The following is an 18,522-nucleotide window of genomic DNA, read 5'->3' as shown; positions in this document are numbered from 1 at the left end:
ATTTTAATATTTGCTATTGAAATAAGTTATTTTAATTGTGGTATAGAAGCTCAGAATCTTACTAATATGATATTATTTTCTGATAAATGTTCACGAATAATACTATGTCATTCTAAATGCCTCTTTTTCAAATGCTATTGCTTTCTTATGTATTCTTAGGAGCTAGTTATCACAATGATATCTATAAGGTTATAATAATGATAATGGTTTGGTTATTCCACTGAAAGAAATCATACACTACTTTTTTTCAAAAACTATAATGTCAACTTTGTAAGACACCTTGAGTTTCTGATTGTGTTTTATGCTAGAGTTGGTAGAAGAATACAGATTGACAGTGAAAGAAAGCTACTGCATTTTTGAAGATTTGGAACCTGACCGTTGCTATCAAGTGTGGGTAATGGCTGTGAACTTTACTGGATGTAGCTTGCCCAGTGAAAGAGCAATTTTTAGAACAGGTAAGGTGATGGTAAAACTGTGTTAAGAGGCTTCACAGACTCAATTCTTCATAGACTTTTGCAATCAACTAGTATTTATGAAGCATCTGTTACTTGGGGTGTTGGGTAAAGTGCTGAATTATACGATGGTGAGTAAGACTTGAGTTTCTGTTTGCAAGAAGCTCAGAGTCCAGTGAGGGAGATAGAGAAACAGAAGATCATAGGCAATGTTTTGTAAGAGCCATGATCCAGCTGTGTGCAGGTTATCATGTGAGCACGACAGAGAGGTACCCAAGACAGCCAAAGGAGGGGCAGGATGAGGAATGGGTCCTAGAGTGGATGCCTGCACAAAATGCCACACAGGATCAGTAGGAAGTCATGTGTTAAGGAAGCATATTCCTCTTGAAGAAGAATATGAGGGGAGACATCAAAGGAGGAAACAGAATGGAGTGTGTGGGACATTATTAGTAGTTTGATATCATTTCTTTGACTTAAAAATAAGGAAAGACACGAGGCAAGATAGGCTAACATAATAGAGGCTATGTTTTAAGCTGAGAAGTTTGGGTGTCATCATATTAGTGCTGGAAGACTTTGTTAGCTTTTCACTGCTGTGACAAATACTTGAGAAAAACAACTTAAAGGAGGAAAGATTTATTTTGGCTCACAGTTTCAAAGGTTATAGTCCTTGATTCACTGGCTCCATGTTTCTGGGCCTGTGGTGAGGCAGAACCTCATGGTGGGAGGGCATCACAGAGCAAAGCTGGGAAGCAGAGGGAAAGGTTAGGGACAAGATATACCCTTCCAGGGCACACTCGCAGTGATCTGCTTCCTCCAATGAGACCACATCTCCTAAAGTTTCTCCTACTTCCCACACCAAAAAAAAAAAAAAAAAAAAATCAGCTGTGAATCCATTAGTGGACTAATCCATTGACATCAGAGCTATCACGACGCCATCACTTCTCCAGTCTTACCTCTAACCACTGCTTCCTTGGGGATCAAACCTTCAACACATAAACCTTTGAGGGACATTCAAGATCCAAACTATAACAGAGAACCCAAAATGTTTTAAGTGCTGCCATTCCACCAGGCAGGAATACATCATGATGAAATCTTTCCACATGGGGCTGCAGCGGGTCTCCACAATAGACTGCCTCAAGGCAAGAAAGAGGGTACTCCTACTCATTAGCCTTTACCCTGCCTTCTTTCTTTTTAAAACAGATCTTTATTGAGAACATGCTGGGAACAAGATCATGACTAACTTTTGTGTGAAAGGAGAGGGGCAAGCGTTTTTATTTTATTTGCTTGCATAGTAGATGTATACAGAAACTAGGGTGTGATTTATAGGAAGTTAATGTTGAGGCTGTTTGGACTGGTTGAGAACTGGGCAATTTAGAAGGCAGAGGAGGTATATTTTTCATAATATAAATTTTAATCTCTTTTGGGTTTTCAGACCAGAATAAATTTTCTGATAAAAATTTTAAAATAAAATCATGCCTAAGAATTCTTTCCAGGTAACAGGGAAGCAGAGCTGGCATTGCTCCATGAATGACTTCTTCTCTCTCTGCAGCACCCTCAATCCCTGTGATTCGTGCTGAGGATTGTACTGTGTGTTGGAACACGGCCACCATCCGATGGCGGCCTGCTAACCCAGAGGCCACGGAGACCTACACTCTGGAGTACTGCAGACAGCACTCTCCTGAAGGGGAAGGCCTCAGGTAAGCATACCTTTCCACAAGGGAGAGTGCCCAGAGCCCCAGGAAGTGGCTCAGGTCCTAAGCTACACTCTGGACTTAAGTTCACCAAGAGAGAAAAGCATCCCCAAATCCTGCTGAGCTAACTAAGCTGTTGACTTGATTTGCAGCTCCATCACTATTCATCAATGAACTTCAAGTTTGGAATAAAACACATGCTATAATGCAGAATAATAACTCCCTTGTAAGAAATACGTATATGAATTTTAATAAGATAGAATGTTCTGTGAGGTATATTTAACTTGAGTCATTAGATAGAATTTATGCATATTTTATGCACTTTTTACTAGCTCTATCAGAATAGGTACCTAACTAGAGAAACTAATAGTGCACTGTGTATAATGTAAATCTGAATGCTTCCATGATATATTAGTATCATAAAGGAGCTAATTACATATATATTATCACAGAGACATACCTACCTCTCCAAGAACATGAAGAATCTACAGATTATTCTAGTAAAAAAGAAATGTGAAGCTCTCTCACTAAAACGATGAAGGCAAAATTTATCAACAAAGAGCCATGTATCCAGTAGCCATTTGGTAAACATTAGCTCACGTCCGAAGTGGTGTTTCCTTAACCTTCAAAGTCCTGGCTATAGAACAACTTCACAAACCAATATTATTACTAATATTCATATTTTGATAAGAGATATTTTGGTTTTCTTTTTTACCAAGTTTACTGAGATAAACTATTTTGGTAGGATATGGAAATTAGGAATAATAGTAAGAAATTAGGTAGCTTTTTAATGAAGTGTATTTTTAAGCTCTTGATGATCTTCATGATCAATCAGCAGCTATTTATTTAGTTATGGTGTGAGGTTTCACATGACTGGGCATTAATTATAGTGCTTTCAAGTCGAAGACAAGCTTCATAAAATAGTGATCAAAGGATGGATTGGGATTGGGTAGAGTACATAGGGGAAGGATATAGGCAGCAGAAGTGAGATCGTAGGAAATGTGCAATAGACATTTCTGCTCAGGTGCTGACTGCTGGAAGGCAGGCTTCAGGAATCAACACATAACTGAGAGGTGAACTCTGACCAGGAGAGAGAGAGAGAGAGAGAGAGAGAGAGAGAGAGAGAGAGAGAGAGAGAGAGAGAGAGAGAGAGAGAGAGAGAGAATGAATCACTGAATTTTACTGTGTATTTCCTCTGTGCCTATCACTGGTCTAAATGCTTTGTGTATGTTGTTTCATTTAATCCTTACAAGCACCCTAGGAGAGACACTTTGAGAGATTACTTAGCTAGTGAGTGGCAATCAGGATCCAAATTTCATTTTGTCATATTTCAAAGTTCAAGCTGTTAACTTGTGTAATATCACGTAGGGGACTCCTGGACCTTACCTGCAAAGTCCTCTTGATGCTATGAGAATCTTATTTCAGGAGTGCCTGGATCTCAGAGCAGTTTCTCCCACCATCAGTGAGGAAAGTCCTTCCACTCTGAAGCAAGATCAGATTGTTAAGGAATGCTGTGAAATGACTCATCTCTGTTGTGGCACCTGTGCCCAACTGTCATTTGCATAAATCATATCAGCACAGTTGGATTCTTAAATCAGCAGAAATCTGGAAAACTTGAACCTAGCAGCCATCTTTCTGAGGGAGCTGTGATATCATCTCATAAACATGGCTATAGGGAGAAGGAAAGGGGGAGAAGGAAGGGAAGTGGTGTCCACTAATGGCCTTCAATGTGCCAGGAATTCACTTGCTCTCATTTAACTTCTCAACAGTCCTGTGAGGTAGGCAATGATTTCTGTTACATCAGACTCAGAGAACATCAATGATTTGGCCGAGGTGTTAAGTGGTGGAATGAGAGTTTGGACTTAGGATTCATACCCAGTTCTGTCTTATTCTTACCTCTAGTTGTCAACTCCTTTCATTACACAGGTTTAGTTGACACACCTCAACAGCCTGACAAATGGGAGTTACTATGCATCTTTAGTTTCCTTTATCACATGAAAAACAGATATGAAAAGAGAATGTACCACCATTCAAATCTTGTTTGATTGAAGTTTTCCCTTTGCCTGATCATTCTAAGGACTTTAAAACTATTTTAAAAGGGTGAGTCCAGGCTGGGGATATAGCATAGCGGGAGAGCACTTGCCTAGCATGCTCAAGGCCCTGGGCTTAATCTCCAGTACCACGTCGGGGGAGAGGGGGCAGAAATGGCCATCTACCAATTTCATCAAAACCAAAGTAGAACTTATTGAAACATAAAACTTGTTATTGTTTATTCTGTTTGAAAATTCTATTTACTACTTATACATAGTTAATAGTTTAGAACAAAACAAAGATAGATATATCCAGCAAATGTAGAAGTTAAGGGAAAATTCACATACCCTGTTGATGGTTTAGAGTTTGTGTTGGAGATGGAGCTGTTTTCCAATTATGTGCTCAAAGACCCTTCAGTGCCAGGAGTAGGTGTGTCCCACCCATGGTCCAGGGCTGGCTTTCCAGTCTTTGGATCTCTGCTGAATCTGACAATAGATAGTTTTTGAAGCAAGCAAAATTTTCATTGCTACAGATTATTACCCTATTTTTTTTTTTTTTTTTGCCAAGTCTTTTGCTAATCCACTAATCAAAACCATTCCTCATTCCTGTATAAGCCTTGAAGTCTTATACAGAGGCCAGACTCAACACACTGGGTTTGTCCTTCATCTCAGAGAACCAGGACTACAAGACTTGTTTATGTCTTTGGTTCTCCAATCTAAGAATTCAGGATGGAAAGAAAAATTCTGCTTTTTGTAAATAACCATGTATCTTAGGTCTCCTGACCCATTTGGTCCTTACAACCAACTTTAAAATATCCCTTCAGGGTCTGATGTTTCAAAACTATAAAATATGGACCAGTCAGCTAAAATCTATAGAGCTCAATCTATAAGATGTTAGCTATAGGGAACCAGTGAGACAGTAGAATTCATAAATAAAGAACCATAAACTGATCACTTCTAGTTATCAAATGGAAACAATTCCTATTTTCTTTGCATTGTTAGAATCTCCTCCTCCTCCTTCTTCTATTTCTTCTTCTTCACTCTTGGAAAGAACATTAAGACAAGGGTTGTCTGATTCCACTCACTTATTGTCTCCTTTAAGAGATCATTTATGCAAAATCATAGCCTCAATGAATGAGACAGTGCTTGGCATACTGTAGCTACTCTATGAATATGTGTTACCTGAATGGCTAAATATATCAATTAGTATTAAATACATAATACTGACCATAAAAAAGTTAGGTCAGCTTTGAGGATAATCTGAAAAAGAATTATTTGTGCCAACAAAGTAGAGAAGAATGGTGAATGCATTAATTTTAGTACTTAGATATTACCTAGGAGATAGGACTAGTTTAATGTGTGGGCTGGAAACATTTCTATGGCTACTTATAGAGAAAAACATTTGCAATCCTACTTATTCTTTGGTCATATAATGTTTATACAAGTTCTAGGTTCCTTGGAAAATCCCTATATTAAACCAGATTCAAAAATTGATCCAGAGGTCACTGAAGGAAGTAAGGCAGATCAAAGATTTCTTCTTTTTGAGGTGGCTCAGTTCAGTGGATCCTAGACCACAAAGTGGGTGAAGATGGGGAACTTATGGATGTACAGAATAAGTAAATGAATGAATGAGTGTATGGGATTGCCAATCTCCTCTTGTCTTTGTACTTATTGTCTGTCACTTGACTGGAATCTCTAGCCAGAAAGGGAGCAAAGACTGAGTTCCCAGCTCTTTTCCACCTCCAATCCCTGAAAAAATAGGCAGCCTTAAAAGCTCTTGTCTGGTGTAGGAAGAGAAGTTGAACGGAAATGAAAAAGGATGAGTAATATTAAATCAGACACACACACACACACACACACACACACACACACACACACTCACTCACTGAGGGAGGGCATTGATTGTCCTTTAGATTATGGACTCTAATTTTGGTTGCCAGAACAGAATCATATCCACCTTCAGATCGGCATTCATTCTGCAGGTATGATGGCCTCTAGATATTCCAATTTAAGACCAAAGATGTTGGTTGAACTCTTATGGTAGGTGTTTGAATGAAATGAGCCTACTGTGCCCTTAAGTTCCATGACACAGTGTCTGAAATAGCTGAGCAATTGCCTCCCTTCCATAATCCTCACAAAAATTTGCATAGTTTTGCATGTGGGCATTGAGGTTTGGTCCCAGCAGTTGGCCCCTGTTGGGACTGGGGGTGGGCGGGAGTGACAATCCTCTGCTTGTGTGGGGGGGCCCAGGGAGCTCCTACTCACCCTCTTCCTGTTTTTCTTTGAATGCTCTCCTCAGGTTGGGTGGGCTCAAAACACTTTCAAAAATTTTCCACCGCTCTGCTGTTTCCTCAGCTGTTCTGTCTCTCCTGTGTGGAGAGAAGTCAGCAGAAGTGTGGGTGGAGGAGGGAAAACTGAGAGAAATATAGTACAGGGATTAGCTGTGTGGGCCGTGCAGAGAGAAGCTGTGCATTGAATGACAAATCTGTGAGACTCAATACTCCACAAAGTAGTTGAGAGTGAGCTTCCTGCTCCCTGGCACTGATTGAGGTTGTGGGGCCAGGAGGACCACCCCCACACCCCGGGTCACCCTCCAGTGTGAGCATCCCTAGAAGAGGTGCTGAGTCTGTGAGATCATCTTCCTCCTGCTTCCAGCTTGTAGGGCTATGACCTGCTCCATGCTTGCTTCACAGGATGACAGGCGGGCCATTGACATGACTGGACAAAATTCATAGAGTAATTAATTGCTAATCACAGATTTTATATGGTATTGTTTTTTTGATCCAAGCTGTAATATCTGTCTGCAAGGAGTTGTTGAGAAAGTGAGTTATGTGAAGATGATCCCCTTCCAACGTTCTTGGTATTTGGCTTTTTCTGAATGAAATCTTTCTTTCCAACTGAATCTAATTTGACTTTGATCATTTAAAATTTCATGCACCTCCTGGTTGTAAGTAAAATCTCAATCAATGGAAACCCAACCTGTCCCTTCACTTCCAACTTATGTTGTGTCAGTTTCCAAAAGTATTCAAGTGGTTTACAGTAGAAAACCCAGACATAACAAAACCATTAAAACAACCCTGTAAAGAACAAGAGGCAGATAATAACTCAGGGTTGAGGAGACTGTATCAGAAAGCACAGACTAAGCACAGTACCTCAATGGAACATAAAATTCAAATCTAAACTTCCTGGCAGCTCAAGTGAAAACTGGAGAGAGGGGGAGAGAGCAAGAAGGAGAAGAAAGAGATTACATAATTCATCTCTTTTCTAAAAGGAAGCACAACATTTCACTAAGACAATTATATTTCTTGACATTCAGCTCTAAGATGAATTTTTCATGTAGATCTTTATATAAGGGCTATTGAACAAGATAATAGTGATTGTCTTTAAGAGCGGTTTTACAAAAGATGCAAAAGCATTTTCTATGTGATCTTTTTTAATTTTAATCAGGATCTGGAAACATTAATGGTAAATAACTGTTCTGTGTGGGCAAGTCCAGTGGGGGCCTAAAGTAATTGTCCGCATATGTGGCCAGGGAGGGTAAAGGAGAGCTTAGAGAATCCAGAGGAATGAGTGTCATGAGGCTCCTGGGAGCCTCTGCCTGAATTATAAATGGTATGGTTCAGGCTTTGGAGGGTAACTATGGAGAAAACAAAATCCCAGTCTCCTTCTACTGGAACCTTTGGCTCATGTTGATTTTATGAGAGATTCTAACTACAGGAAAGATTAAATCCCATGGCTATAAGCATTCAGTCCCCATTTTTTTAAATACTATTATGAACTAATGGTGACATTTAATTAACACCCCATCGCATAATATTCTCTCCTAACAAAAGAAAAATAGTTCTGTTCAAAATTTTTTATTGACCAAGTTTTTCTTAAAAAGGGAAGTTAATATATAAAAATTTTCTTCTTAATCCTGATTTAACCAAAAATTTTCATCTTAAACAAAATTTCCACATTTATAGTTAGTTAAGGTTTTATAAATTGCTTCAAATAGCCATTACTATTTGACTATTTGTTCTTGTATTTAACATTGCTTATGTTCTCAAGTTTTCTTTTTTCTTGTTTCTCCTTTCTACCCCTTCATACCTCACACTATGTTATGATTGTGTTTCCCAAACCTCACTCATCGTAAAAATCAAGTGGAATGATTGGTAAACATTTAGACTCACAGGCCCCTCTTAAGAGATCCCAGTTCAGACTGTAAGAAGCCTGGATAGATTAGGAAGCACTGCTTCACTAGCTGGTCTTATAGGGCCCAGCAAGTACTCTGTTCACAGTTCACAGTAAATGGTGTTGATTGACTGGCTGGATGTTGGTGTTGCCAATGTGAATACCAGTAAGAGCCAACTGTGTTTTTAAAAAACAATTCATACTTAACCATCTGTTGTGCACTGGCAGTGACAGCACTATCTGTAGGCTGCTTCCAGGAGTCATGGCACTGGGTTCCTCCATATTGTTTGTACACAGACTGCCCCCTCCCCTGGGGAGAAAGCATGCTCAGACCCAGGTGTTAAACATGGCAGTATAGAAAAGGAAGCTCATTTACGGGTTTGAACAAATGTGCACATTGAGATTCTGCAAACACATTTAACCAACTCCTAAACTCTTCCTGACCTGGCACTATAGCTCTTAAAGTAAGTTAATCGATTCTGGGTAAATTTTGGATAGGTACTTATGGCACAAATTCAAAAGATAGAGAAAAGAATAAGTGAAAATTAGTTTCCTTCCAACCTGTATTTGTTTTTCAACAAATGGTAGTATATTATATATATTCCAACCATCTTGCTTTTCTTGCTTAAAATTTTGCCTTGTAAAGTATCCCATATCAATACATTTGGAACTGACTCAATTTTTAAAACGTTTCATTGTATTCTGTTTTAAGGCTATAATTTAATTTATTCGACCAATTGAGAGACACTTAAATTGTTCCAATCTCCTGCTCTCATAAACAATACTGTAGTGAGCAACCAGGTACATATATAATTCCACACACGTGCAGATAACACTTGTAGGATAAATTTCTCAGAGTATAATGACTGGTTAAAAAGCATGTACATTTTAAATTTTGATAGATATTGAGTTTTAAATTTTGATAGATATAGCTGACACTGGGCTAGCAGTGTATAAGTATGCTTGGCTTATACATAACTTTTCCTATACATGGTATGATAAAACTTTCAATCTTTGTTGGTTTGATAGAAAATAGAATCTTATTATAGTTTAAGCATACATTTCTATTGTTGGATGGAACATCTTTTCTTACATTTCAGAGCTGTGTACTTTCTTTTTATAAACTGTTCATTCGATTTACCTTTTCTTTTTCTGTTAGATTGGGGCATTTTTTCTTATTGATTTGTAGAAGTGCTTTTTTTGTTTTTGAGGAAGTTAACTTTGATATTTTTTGCCATGCATTTTGAATATTAATATGGTTGAATTTATCAGTCTCTTTTGAAAATAGCTCTTAGTTTTAGTGTAATATTTTTAAATGCCCTCTTTCTCTCTCTCTCTTGCACTCTCTTGCACACACAAACACACTCTCTATATGTATATATATATATATTTTTTTTTTCTCCCTGTTTTTCTATAATAGCTGATAATTTCATTTTTTAAACTAGATGTTTTATCATTTGGAATTTATTTGAGTAGGAATAGGAAGTAGGATATCAAACTTTATTTTAGTATGACTATCCTGCTCTTCGATAACAATAAAACCTATCATTTCTCCTTTATTTGAAATTCTATCATTATTATTAAGCATGTATTCAGGAGATTATGTGTTTGACTTTATAATCTGTTCCATTGACTCATCTATTTATGTCTCCATACTGCATTATTTTTATTATTATAGCTTTATAGTTTAGAATCCCTGGCAGGCTAGGTGGCCCCTTCATGGCTTTAAAAAATATATATATTTGCTAGTTTGTATTTTATGTGATCTTTAGAATCAACCTGTGTACATTCTCTTACACTTGGCCCTAACAACTTGTTATTTTTAGAGATCATGTTAAATTTATAGTTTAACTTAGGGAGAATTAAAATTTTTGTGATGCACTTTCTTATCAAAGAACCGATGTGCCTTTTCCTTTGTTCGTCTTTTGGGTATTTTCCCTCAGTAACATCTGAAAAATGCTCTTCAAATGAATTAGACAAGCATAAATTTTATGTTTGTCACTGTTGTCCATAATTTATTTTGTTTTGTTTTATTTTCCATATTGTCATTTTCATACAAAAACTTTTGATTTCTTGTATTAGTTCCATATCTAGCCACCTTACTGAATTATTTATTTATTTAGGTGCTGGGGATTGAACCAGGAGATGCATAAGGACTGAGCTACATTCTCAGCTCTTTTTATTTTTTATTTTATTTTTATTTTTTAAGTTTTTTAGGGCCTCCCTGAGTTTCTGAGATTTCTCTTTTGAACTTGTGATCCTCCTGCCTGAGCCTCCTAAGTTGCTAGGATTACAGGCATGCACCCCTGGGCCTGGCTTAAATTCTCTTATTATGTAAGAGGTTTTTCTGCTAATTTTCTTGGGCTTTCTAGGTAAACAGTCTTATCATCTGCAAGTGATAATGAATTTATCTCTTATCTCCCAATTCTTTTTAAATTGGTTCTTTTTAGTTATACATGACAATAGAATCCATTTTGATATAATTATACAAACATGGAATATATCTTATTCTAATTAGGACCCCATTCTTGTGGATATACATGGTGATGGAATTCACTGTGGTGTGTTCATATTTGTATATAGGAAAATTATGTCAGATACATTCCACTGACTTTCCTTTTCCTATTCTCCCTCCCTTCCCTTCATTCCCCTTTGTGTAATCTACTATCTATTCTTCCCCTCCCCCCCATTTATTGTGGGTTAGCTTCCACATATCAGCAACATAATTCAACCTTTGGCTTTTTGGGACTGGCATCTTTTACTTAGCATAATAGTCTCCAGATCATCCATTTACTGGAAAATGTCATAAAGTCATTCTTTTTAAGGGTTGAGTAATACTCCATTGTGTGTGTGTGTGTGTGTGTGTGTGTGTGTGTGTGTGTGTGTGTGTGTATCACATTTTCTTTACCCATTCTTCTGTGAAGTGTGTCTAGGTTGGCTCCATAACTTTGCTATTTTGAACTGAGCTGCTATAAACATTGATGTGACTGTGTCACTATAGTATGATGATTTAAAATCCTTTGGATATATACCCAGGAATGGACTAGATGGGTCAAATGGTGGTTCCATTCCTAGTTTTTTGAGGAATCTCCATAGTGCTTTCCAGAGTGGTTGTACCAATTTGCAGTCACACCAACAATGTACCTTTTTCCTTACATCCTTGCCAACATTTACTCTTATTTGTATTCTTCATAATTGCCTTTCTGACAGGAGTGAGATGGAAGCTCAGTGTACTTTTAATTTGCATTTCTCTAATTGCTAGAGATGTTGAACATTTTTTCATATATGGTTGACCATTTGTATTTCCTCTTTTGAGAAGTGTCTGTTCAGTTCCCTCACTTATTGACTGGGTTATTTGGTTTTTGGTTTTTTTTTTTTTATCACTTAACCATTTTATTTTTAAAATTATTTATATTTTTATTTTTTATAGACTGCATTTTGTGAAATTTCTTATATTGTGCTTTTATTTATTTATTTTTTATTTTTATTTTTTTGGTGCTGGTATAGACTGCATTTTGATTCATTGTAAACAAATGGTGTACATCATTTCGTTTCTATGGTTGTACATGATGTAGATTCATACCATTTGTGTAATCATACGTGTACATAGGGTAATGATATCTGTCCGGTGTTAAGTTTTTTGAGTTCTTTATATATCTTGGAAGTTAATGCTCTATCAGAGGTGCGGGTGGCAAAGATTTTTTCCCATTTTGTAGGCTCTCTCTTCATGCTCTTCTTCTTCATTGCTATGAAGAAGCTTCTGAGATTGGTGCCATCCATTAATTGATTATTGATTTTACTTCTTGAACTTTAGAAGTCTTGTTAAGAAAGTCAGTTTCTGAACTGATATGTTGAATTGTTGGGTCTACATTTTCTTCTAGTATGTGCAGGGACTCTGAAGGTCTAATTCCCAGACCATTGATCCACTTTGAGTTTTGTGCAGAGTGAGAGGGGTTGAATTTTATTCGACTACATATGGATTTCCAATTTTCCTAGCACCATTTGTTGAAGAGGCTATCTTTTCTTCAATGTATGTTTTTGGTGCCTTTGTCTAGTATGAGTCAACTATATTCATGTGGGTTTTCTCAGTGTCTTCTGTTCTATTGGTCTTCTTGCCTGCTTTGGTGGTAGTACTGTGCCATTTTTGTTACTATAGCTGTGTAGTATAATTTAAGGTCTGGTATTGTGATGCCTCCTGCTTCACTTTTCTTGCTAAAGATTGCTTTGGCTACTGTAGTTCTTTTATTCCTTCAAATGGATTTTGGGACTGATTTTTTTTATTTCTATGAAGAATGTCATTCGAATTTTGATGGGAATTTTATTGAACCTGTATAGCACTTTTGGTAGTATGGCCATTTTAATAATTTTAATTCTGCCTATCCAAGAACATGGGAGGTCTTTCCATCTTCTAAGGTCTTCCTCAATTTCTTTCTTTAGTGTTCTATAGTTTTCATTGTAGAGTTCTTCACCTCTTTTGTTATATTGATTCCGAAGTGTTTTTTTTTTTTTTTTTTTTTTTTTTGAGGCTATTATGAATGGAATGGTTTTCCTAATTTCTCTTCCTGCTGGTTTGTCTTTGGAGTATAGGAACCCAGTTTCTCTTTTAATCTCATATATCTAACTCAATGCTTTCAGTAATTTTCCCCCATATGCATTATGTCCCTAATGATTTCTTACTTTCTGAAGATACTTTTTAGTGCCCACTTTACATGATCCTTCCCCTATTATCCATGGTCAGTGGCAGAAACTTCCTAGTTATTCCTTGCAAAAACTACAGAGTGAAAGAACTTGAACTATAAAGGCCTTTCTCTTCTTTCTTTCTTTCTTTTTCTTTTTAGTTATACATAACATTAGGATTCACTTTGACATAATTATAAAGGATGGAATATAATTTGCTCTAATTCAGTCCCAGTACTCCCCCTTTGCCTACCCTTCTCCCTCCTCCTGTTCCCTTCACTCTAATCTACTAATATCTGAAAGGCTTTTCTTACATTGAACATTTGTCAGCTTTCTAGCCACTTGTTTGCCCTCTGAAATAATCAAGGAGGAGACCAGTGTCTCAAGCACATGGCAGTCCTCTGGGCTTCTGAGGAAATAGCAGGTCTCTTGTAAGTTATGTCTTTCTGCTTTACAGTGTTGGAGCTTAATAAAGGTCTTTTGTCCCATTGATGGAGAGAGGAGCAGGCTGAGAGTCCTCTGAAGAGCTGCCAAGCACAGAGGCCTAAAGCTTCAGCCCCATTTGTGCTTTGTTCCACCAACAATCTGCTCATTTTCTGATGCATCAGGGTTTCAAGGTGTTCCTGGTTCTTACATCTCTGGAATATCCACACATAAAGCTATCTCTTTCCACTGCACAATGGCACTTTTAGAGAGAGTCTCACACTTAAGCCCCAAAGTGTGACCATTTGGGTCATTTCTTAATTGTCTTTTGTATGGGCTCTAGACTTTCAGTTATAGTCACACACCTCAACCATACTATTTACTGGCTTAAAATCCTTCTTAATTAAGCACTGACAACTTCTGTGGTTCCATTTGCGATCTGATCACTTTGGGTATTCAGTTTGGGTATCCTGTGAACTTGAATTCTAATGCAAACTAGGCAAAACTCATTATGAGTCATGTGGATTTATTGGATTATAAATTTTTGTTTTTGAAATAAAAAAGTCATAATCTATAGAAGGGCACCACTCTTCAGATTACAGATTTCAAAAATTTTTATTTTCACTTGACTAAAAGCAGGCACTGACATGAAAACTTTGGTGACATCTGAGTGAATTCAGATGGGATGAATAGACATGGCAAGGAGCCATTAATATCTGATCTTTTTCATTTTTGTTCTTGGTACTTGAGATGGTAACTTGTGAACAATAAAACATTACCACGTTTCATACTACTTCTGTTTTGTGCCTACTGCTTTTATTTTACAGATTCAGTGAGTGCCTTATACGCATTTGTTGAACCTACATGACCTGTTTCACACACTGAAAACAGGACCTCATCTTATATTTATACTTCAGTGTCATGTAAACCTTTGCTTTTTAGCTGAGTAGTGAGACACAGCATGTGGTCAATGATGAATATGGAATTTCCTCCTTGGCAGACTTTGTATGACTGAAAAGCAAATACTTCACTAAAAAGCAGCATACTTGGTATTTAACAGCTTCATCGTTACAATTTGAAGCCAGTGTGTTCCGTCTAGTATCTTGAGCTAAAATTTCTTTATCTGTCCTTGCCACTTCCCCTTCAGGCTTCAGGGTGACAAGCAGAGACAGAGTGTGAAAACATTACAAGTGATCCATAATATTTATTTAATGGGCAAATGAAGTCTGAAATTCAGTTCAGGCTGAGTATGCTTATTGAGACAATAATTTTATTATAATTATAAGTAATGTTCATTTAAAACATTTTAGTTATCAGTTTAAATAAGATAAGCAATACATCTTCTAGAATAATATTGTATATATTAGTCAGGAATTACATTCTCAGTCATAGAACACGGTTTTCCATTAACTAACTGCAGATAGTTGCCAGTGGTCACATGGCTCATGCTCATCCGTCCATCCTCAGTACTTCTAAAGATAGTTCTCTAAGGAGGGCCTGATCAGGTGAGAGTTTCAGAAATAGCAAACAATATAATTTGAAGTTTGTACAGACGTTTCCAGACACAGGCATAAAGAAGCAGATACAGGGGCTGGGGAGATAGCTCAGTTGGGGGAGATAGCTCAGTTGGTAAAGTGCTTGCCTCAGAAGCACAGGGCCCTGGGTTCGATCCCCAGCACCAAAAAAAAAAAAAAAAAAGCAGATAACACAGATAGGCCCCGCCTGATCCCCTCCCCTTCCTTGTGAGGACCAAACAGTGAATTTTATAATTCTACACATGGGGCAGGGGAGGAATGTTATTCCATACTGATTGTTTGCTTTTAAGAAGTTTTATATTAGTTTGCTGAGTCAACGTTTTTCTGATTCTCCATGTTACTCTCTAAGGTGAGTATTGAGATATGAATTAAGTCAATAAAAGTAGAAATACTCTGAAAAAAACAAAAACAAAAACAAAAACCACTCTTTGATTCTAATGCTTTTGTGGTACATTCATTAACAACAAAAGAGGAAAAAGAAAAAGAAACAATAAAGAAACAAAACTCCCCACTCTCCTGAGTGAACGTGAAGGCAATCGTGCTGTTATTTCATTGACTACCATCCAGCGCACATCTCCTAAGAACAGGGCTCTGGCTCTCTAGCAGCCAGGCTAGGGATTCTTTCATTAGCAAGAAGCCCAGCTTGTAACTCTTCTTTAGGCTTTTCCAAAGGGAGGTTTAAAGAAAGAGGCTTGTGGGTTTTTTTTTTTTTTTTTCATCTATGCTCTAGGCCATATTATCAAGCAGATTAAAGAGAATGGAAAAGAAGCTCAAAACTATTCCAGCTCATTGGCAAGTTCAGAGAGCTCCTTCTTCAAATTCAGCAATTCTACTTATATTTAAGTGGTATACTTGCCAAGTTCACTGCCAACTAAATCCCACTACCAGCACTTAATTTAAATGAATGATGTAGGAATAACTTTAAGGGGAAAACTTTGAGGGACTTCCCCCACCCACTGCCCAGGATTGTTTGCTTTAAAAGATATTGTCAGACTGGAGGTGTAACCAAGTGGTAGAGTGCTTGCCTAGCATGTGTGAGGCCCAGGGTTTGATCCCCAGCACCTCAAAAAGTAAATAAATAAAATATATTGTCTTCTTTAAAGATCTGCAGTTTCTATTAACTTTGGTGACTTTGGCATGATAAACACACAAAATCATCATTACTCACACCAAGTTTTCCACATTTGGAATATGTTAATGAGATAATCAGAGATTCATTAACCATAAAATTATTGGTCTTTCTTCAGATTTTTTTTTTTTTTTTTAAAGATGTCTGGTTCTGTTCCAAAGAGCATTCTGGAAGATACATTCTGGTCAAAAGCTGACAAAAATAGAAGTGATTTTATAAAGTAATCTTAGTGGACAATGGTCATTATACATAATCTGTCTTGCTAACACCCTGGTCATAAGAAGAAGAAAATAAATTATTTGTTATCAATAAAAATATTATTTTACTGCAGAAATTAAATGAGTCAGTAAGCACGTGGCATTAAAAATTATTTTTCTTTTGTATTTAGATCTTTCTCTGGAATTAAAGGACTCCAGTTAAAAGTTAACCTCCAACCCAATGACAATTACTTTTTCTATGTGAGAGCCATTAATGCATTTGGGACAAGTGAACAGAGTGAAGCTGCTCTCATCTCCACCAGAGGTACTTTCTCCTTCATACATAGCAAGCTATCTCTGCATTTTCTTCTACCACCCAGAGAAGAAGTCTTCGAGGGAAACTTCATAAAAGTCCTAACCTGCTCTCAGTGCTGTTGTCACAAGGTCCCAAGACTGGTCAGAGATCAAGATGTTTCTTTTATTTTCTGATTCAGAGGTTTTCAAGGTTGGCTGGTATTAGCAATCAATCAGGGTGCTTAAAAAATATTGATGCCCTGGCCCCACTCCCAGAGAAATTGATTTAATTGATCTGGGGATAGGTGTGAATATTTGTGGTTTTAGAAATCTCTCCAGATGATTTGTGTCTCACAATGTGTTGTAATTTGTGGATGGTGCGTGTGTGTGTATGTGTGTGTGTGTGAGAGAGAGAGAGAGAGAAAGAGAAAGGGGGGGCACACACGTGCATGTGTATGTGTGGTGGAATAGGTTCTTCCTAATCTCTTATACTGTGAACTCTGTGAAGACATTTCCAGTATTTTTTTCCCCAGCCCTTTTTATTTTTTATTTGGAGACAGGGTCTTGCTAAGTTGCTTAGGACCTCACTAAATCGCTGAGGCTAACTTTGAACTTGTGATCCTCCTGCCTCAGCCTCCCGAGTTGCTGGGCCTGGCAAGTTTCCAGTCTTGTTCTGCTTATTCTAGTTTGTGCTAATTAATGTTTGTTAAATGAATGAATGAATGGATGAGTAACTCAAATCATAAAACTGTTCAATGGCATTTTGGGAAAAATACCCAGAAGATGCCAACAAAGTGTTTGACTAGTCTCAGTTATTGTGAAAAGGAAGTGAGGAATGGAAAAGTGATCATTTTGTTATCTTATCCTAGATTTAGAGATGGCACAAGATTGAGGGAGTCACATTAAGTCATTTGTTTAACCAGTAAAATCTTGTGTATGGTGATTTGCTTGTTTGTTAGGGAGGGCCAGCTTGGGGTTCAGGGAGAGAAGATTCAAGGGCTTTATGCAGGAATGTTGTCCTTGCAGTTGCAATATGGCACCTGTATCTTCCCTCATTAGAACCCTTCCTGTAGGTTAAACCAGAGCACCCCCAATTTTACTGTGCACCCAAATCTTCTGATTTAGGAGATCTGGGATGGGGCTAGCAATTCTGCATTTTAACTAGTTTCCAGGAATATGATGCTGCTGGTCGGAGGAGCACACTCTGTGCAGCAGAGCGAGCGCTAGCACAGGACACACTGATGAGGATATCCCTGCAGCACCAGGTAGAGGTAACCAGCCAGGCATCCACTAATGCCTTATCTTAAATGACATTTCAGCTGTGAATCTGAAAACACTGAGCAAGGGATTTTGATAGCAGAGAAAAGGGAGACTAGGTCTGAAATGTGGAGCTTGGTGTAGCTGTTGCCATTGTGGTAATATTATCATCCTATTTTGTTAACTGCCACAGGAACCAGATTTCTCTTGTTGAGAGAAACAGCTCATCCTGCCCTGCAGATTTCCTCAAATGGGACAGTGATCAGCTTCACTGAGAGGAGACGGCTAAGAGAGTAAGTAGAGGAAGAAAGCACAATGGTACTGGAAGTTGCCTCTGCGTGGCCTCCCTGCATGTGTTCTTGGTTTAATGAGTGTGCCTGATACGGTTTGAATATCAATGTGTACACACCCCTCTGGCTGTTGTGGCTTATTAGGAAGGGGAAAATGGCGGTGAGAGTTCATAACTTGGAGCAAGTCTCAATGTTGTTATTAGGAAAATAAGCACAGACAGTTTGGGTTAAAACACTGGCTGTTTTGAGTATTATCTCTGTTTCAGTGAAAACCAGAGTCCAGTTAATAATTCTATCATTTTCAATAGCAAACTAGATTTTGTACCAACCACTTGATAAAGAATAGAATAGACAGACATTTTATTGAGTTCCTA

The 18,522-nt window shown here is 37.6% G+C and overlaps 1 protein-coding gene across 1 annotated transcript in view; it reads left to right on the top strand.

Moving 5' to 3' along the window:
* Window positions 1–18,522, top strand: part of CMYA5 (cardiomyopathy associated 5) — a 92,919-nt gene that overhangs the window by 68,760 nt on the left and 5,637 nt on the right. Inside the window, exons 8-11 of the mRNA XM_079145038.1 lie at window positions 309–455; window positions 2,002–2,149; window positions 16,499–16,632; window positions 18,052–18,151. Of these exons, the coding sequence (XP_079001164.1) occupies window positions 309–455; window positions 2,002–2,149; window positions 16,499–16,632; window positions 18,052–18,151 (529 nt within the window). The remainder of the gene's footprint in view (window positions 1–308; window positions 456–2,001; window positions 2,150–16,498; window positions 16,633–18,051; window positions 18,152–18,522) is intronic.

This window comes from Sciurus vulgaris (genome assembly GCF_902686455.1).
Source record: "Sciurus vulgaris genome assembly, chromosome: 6".
In the NCBI taxonomy this organism is placed as follows: domain Eukaryota; kingdom Metazoa; phylum Chordata; class Mammalia; order Rodentia; family Sciuridae; genus Sciurus; species Sciurus vulgaris.
The sequence above is the reverse complement of the archived record's forward strand: the minus strand, read 5'-3'. Positions and strand labels throughout refer to the sequence as shown.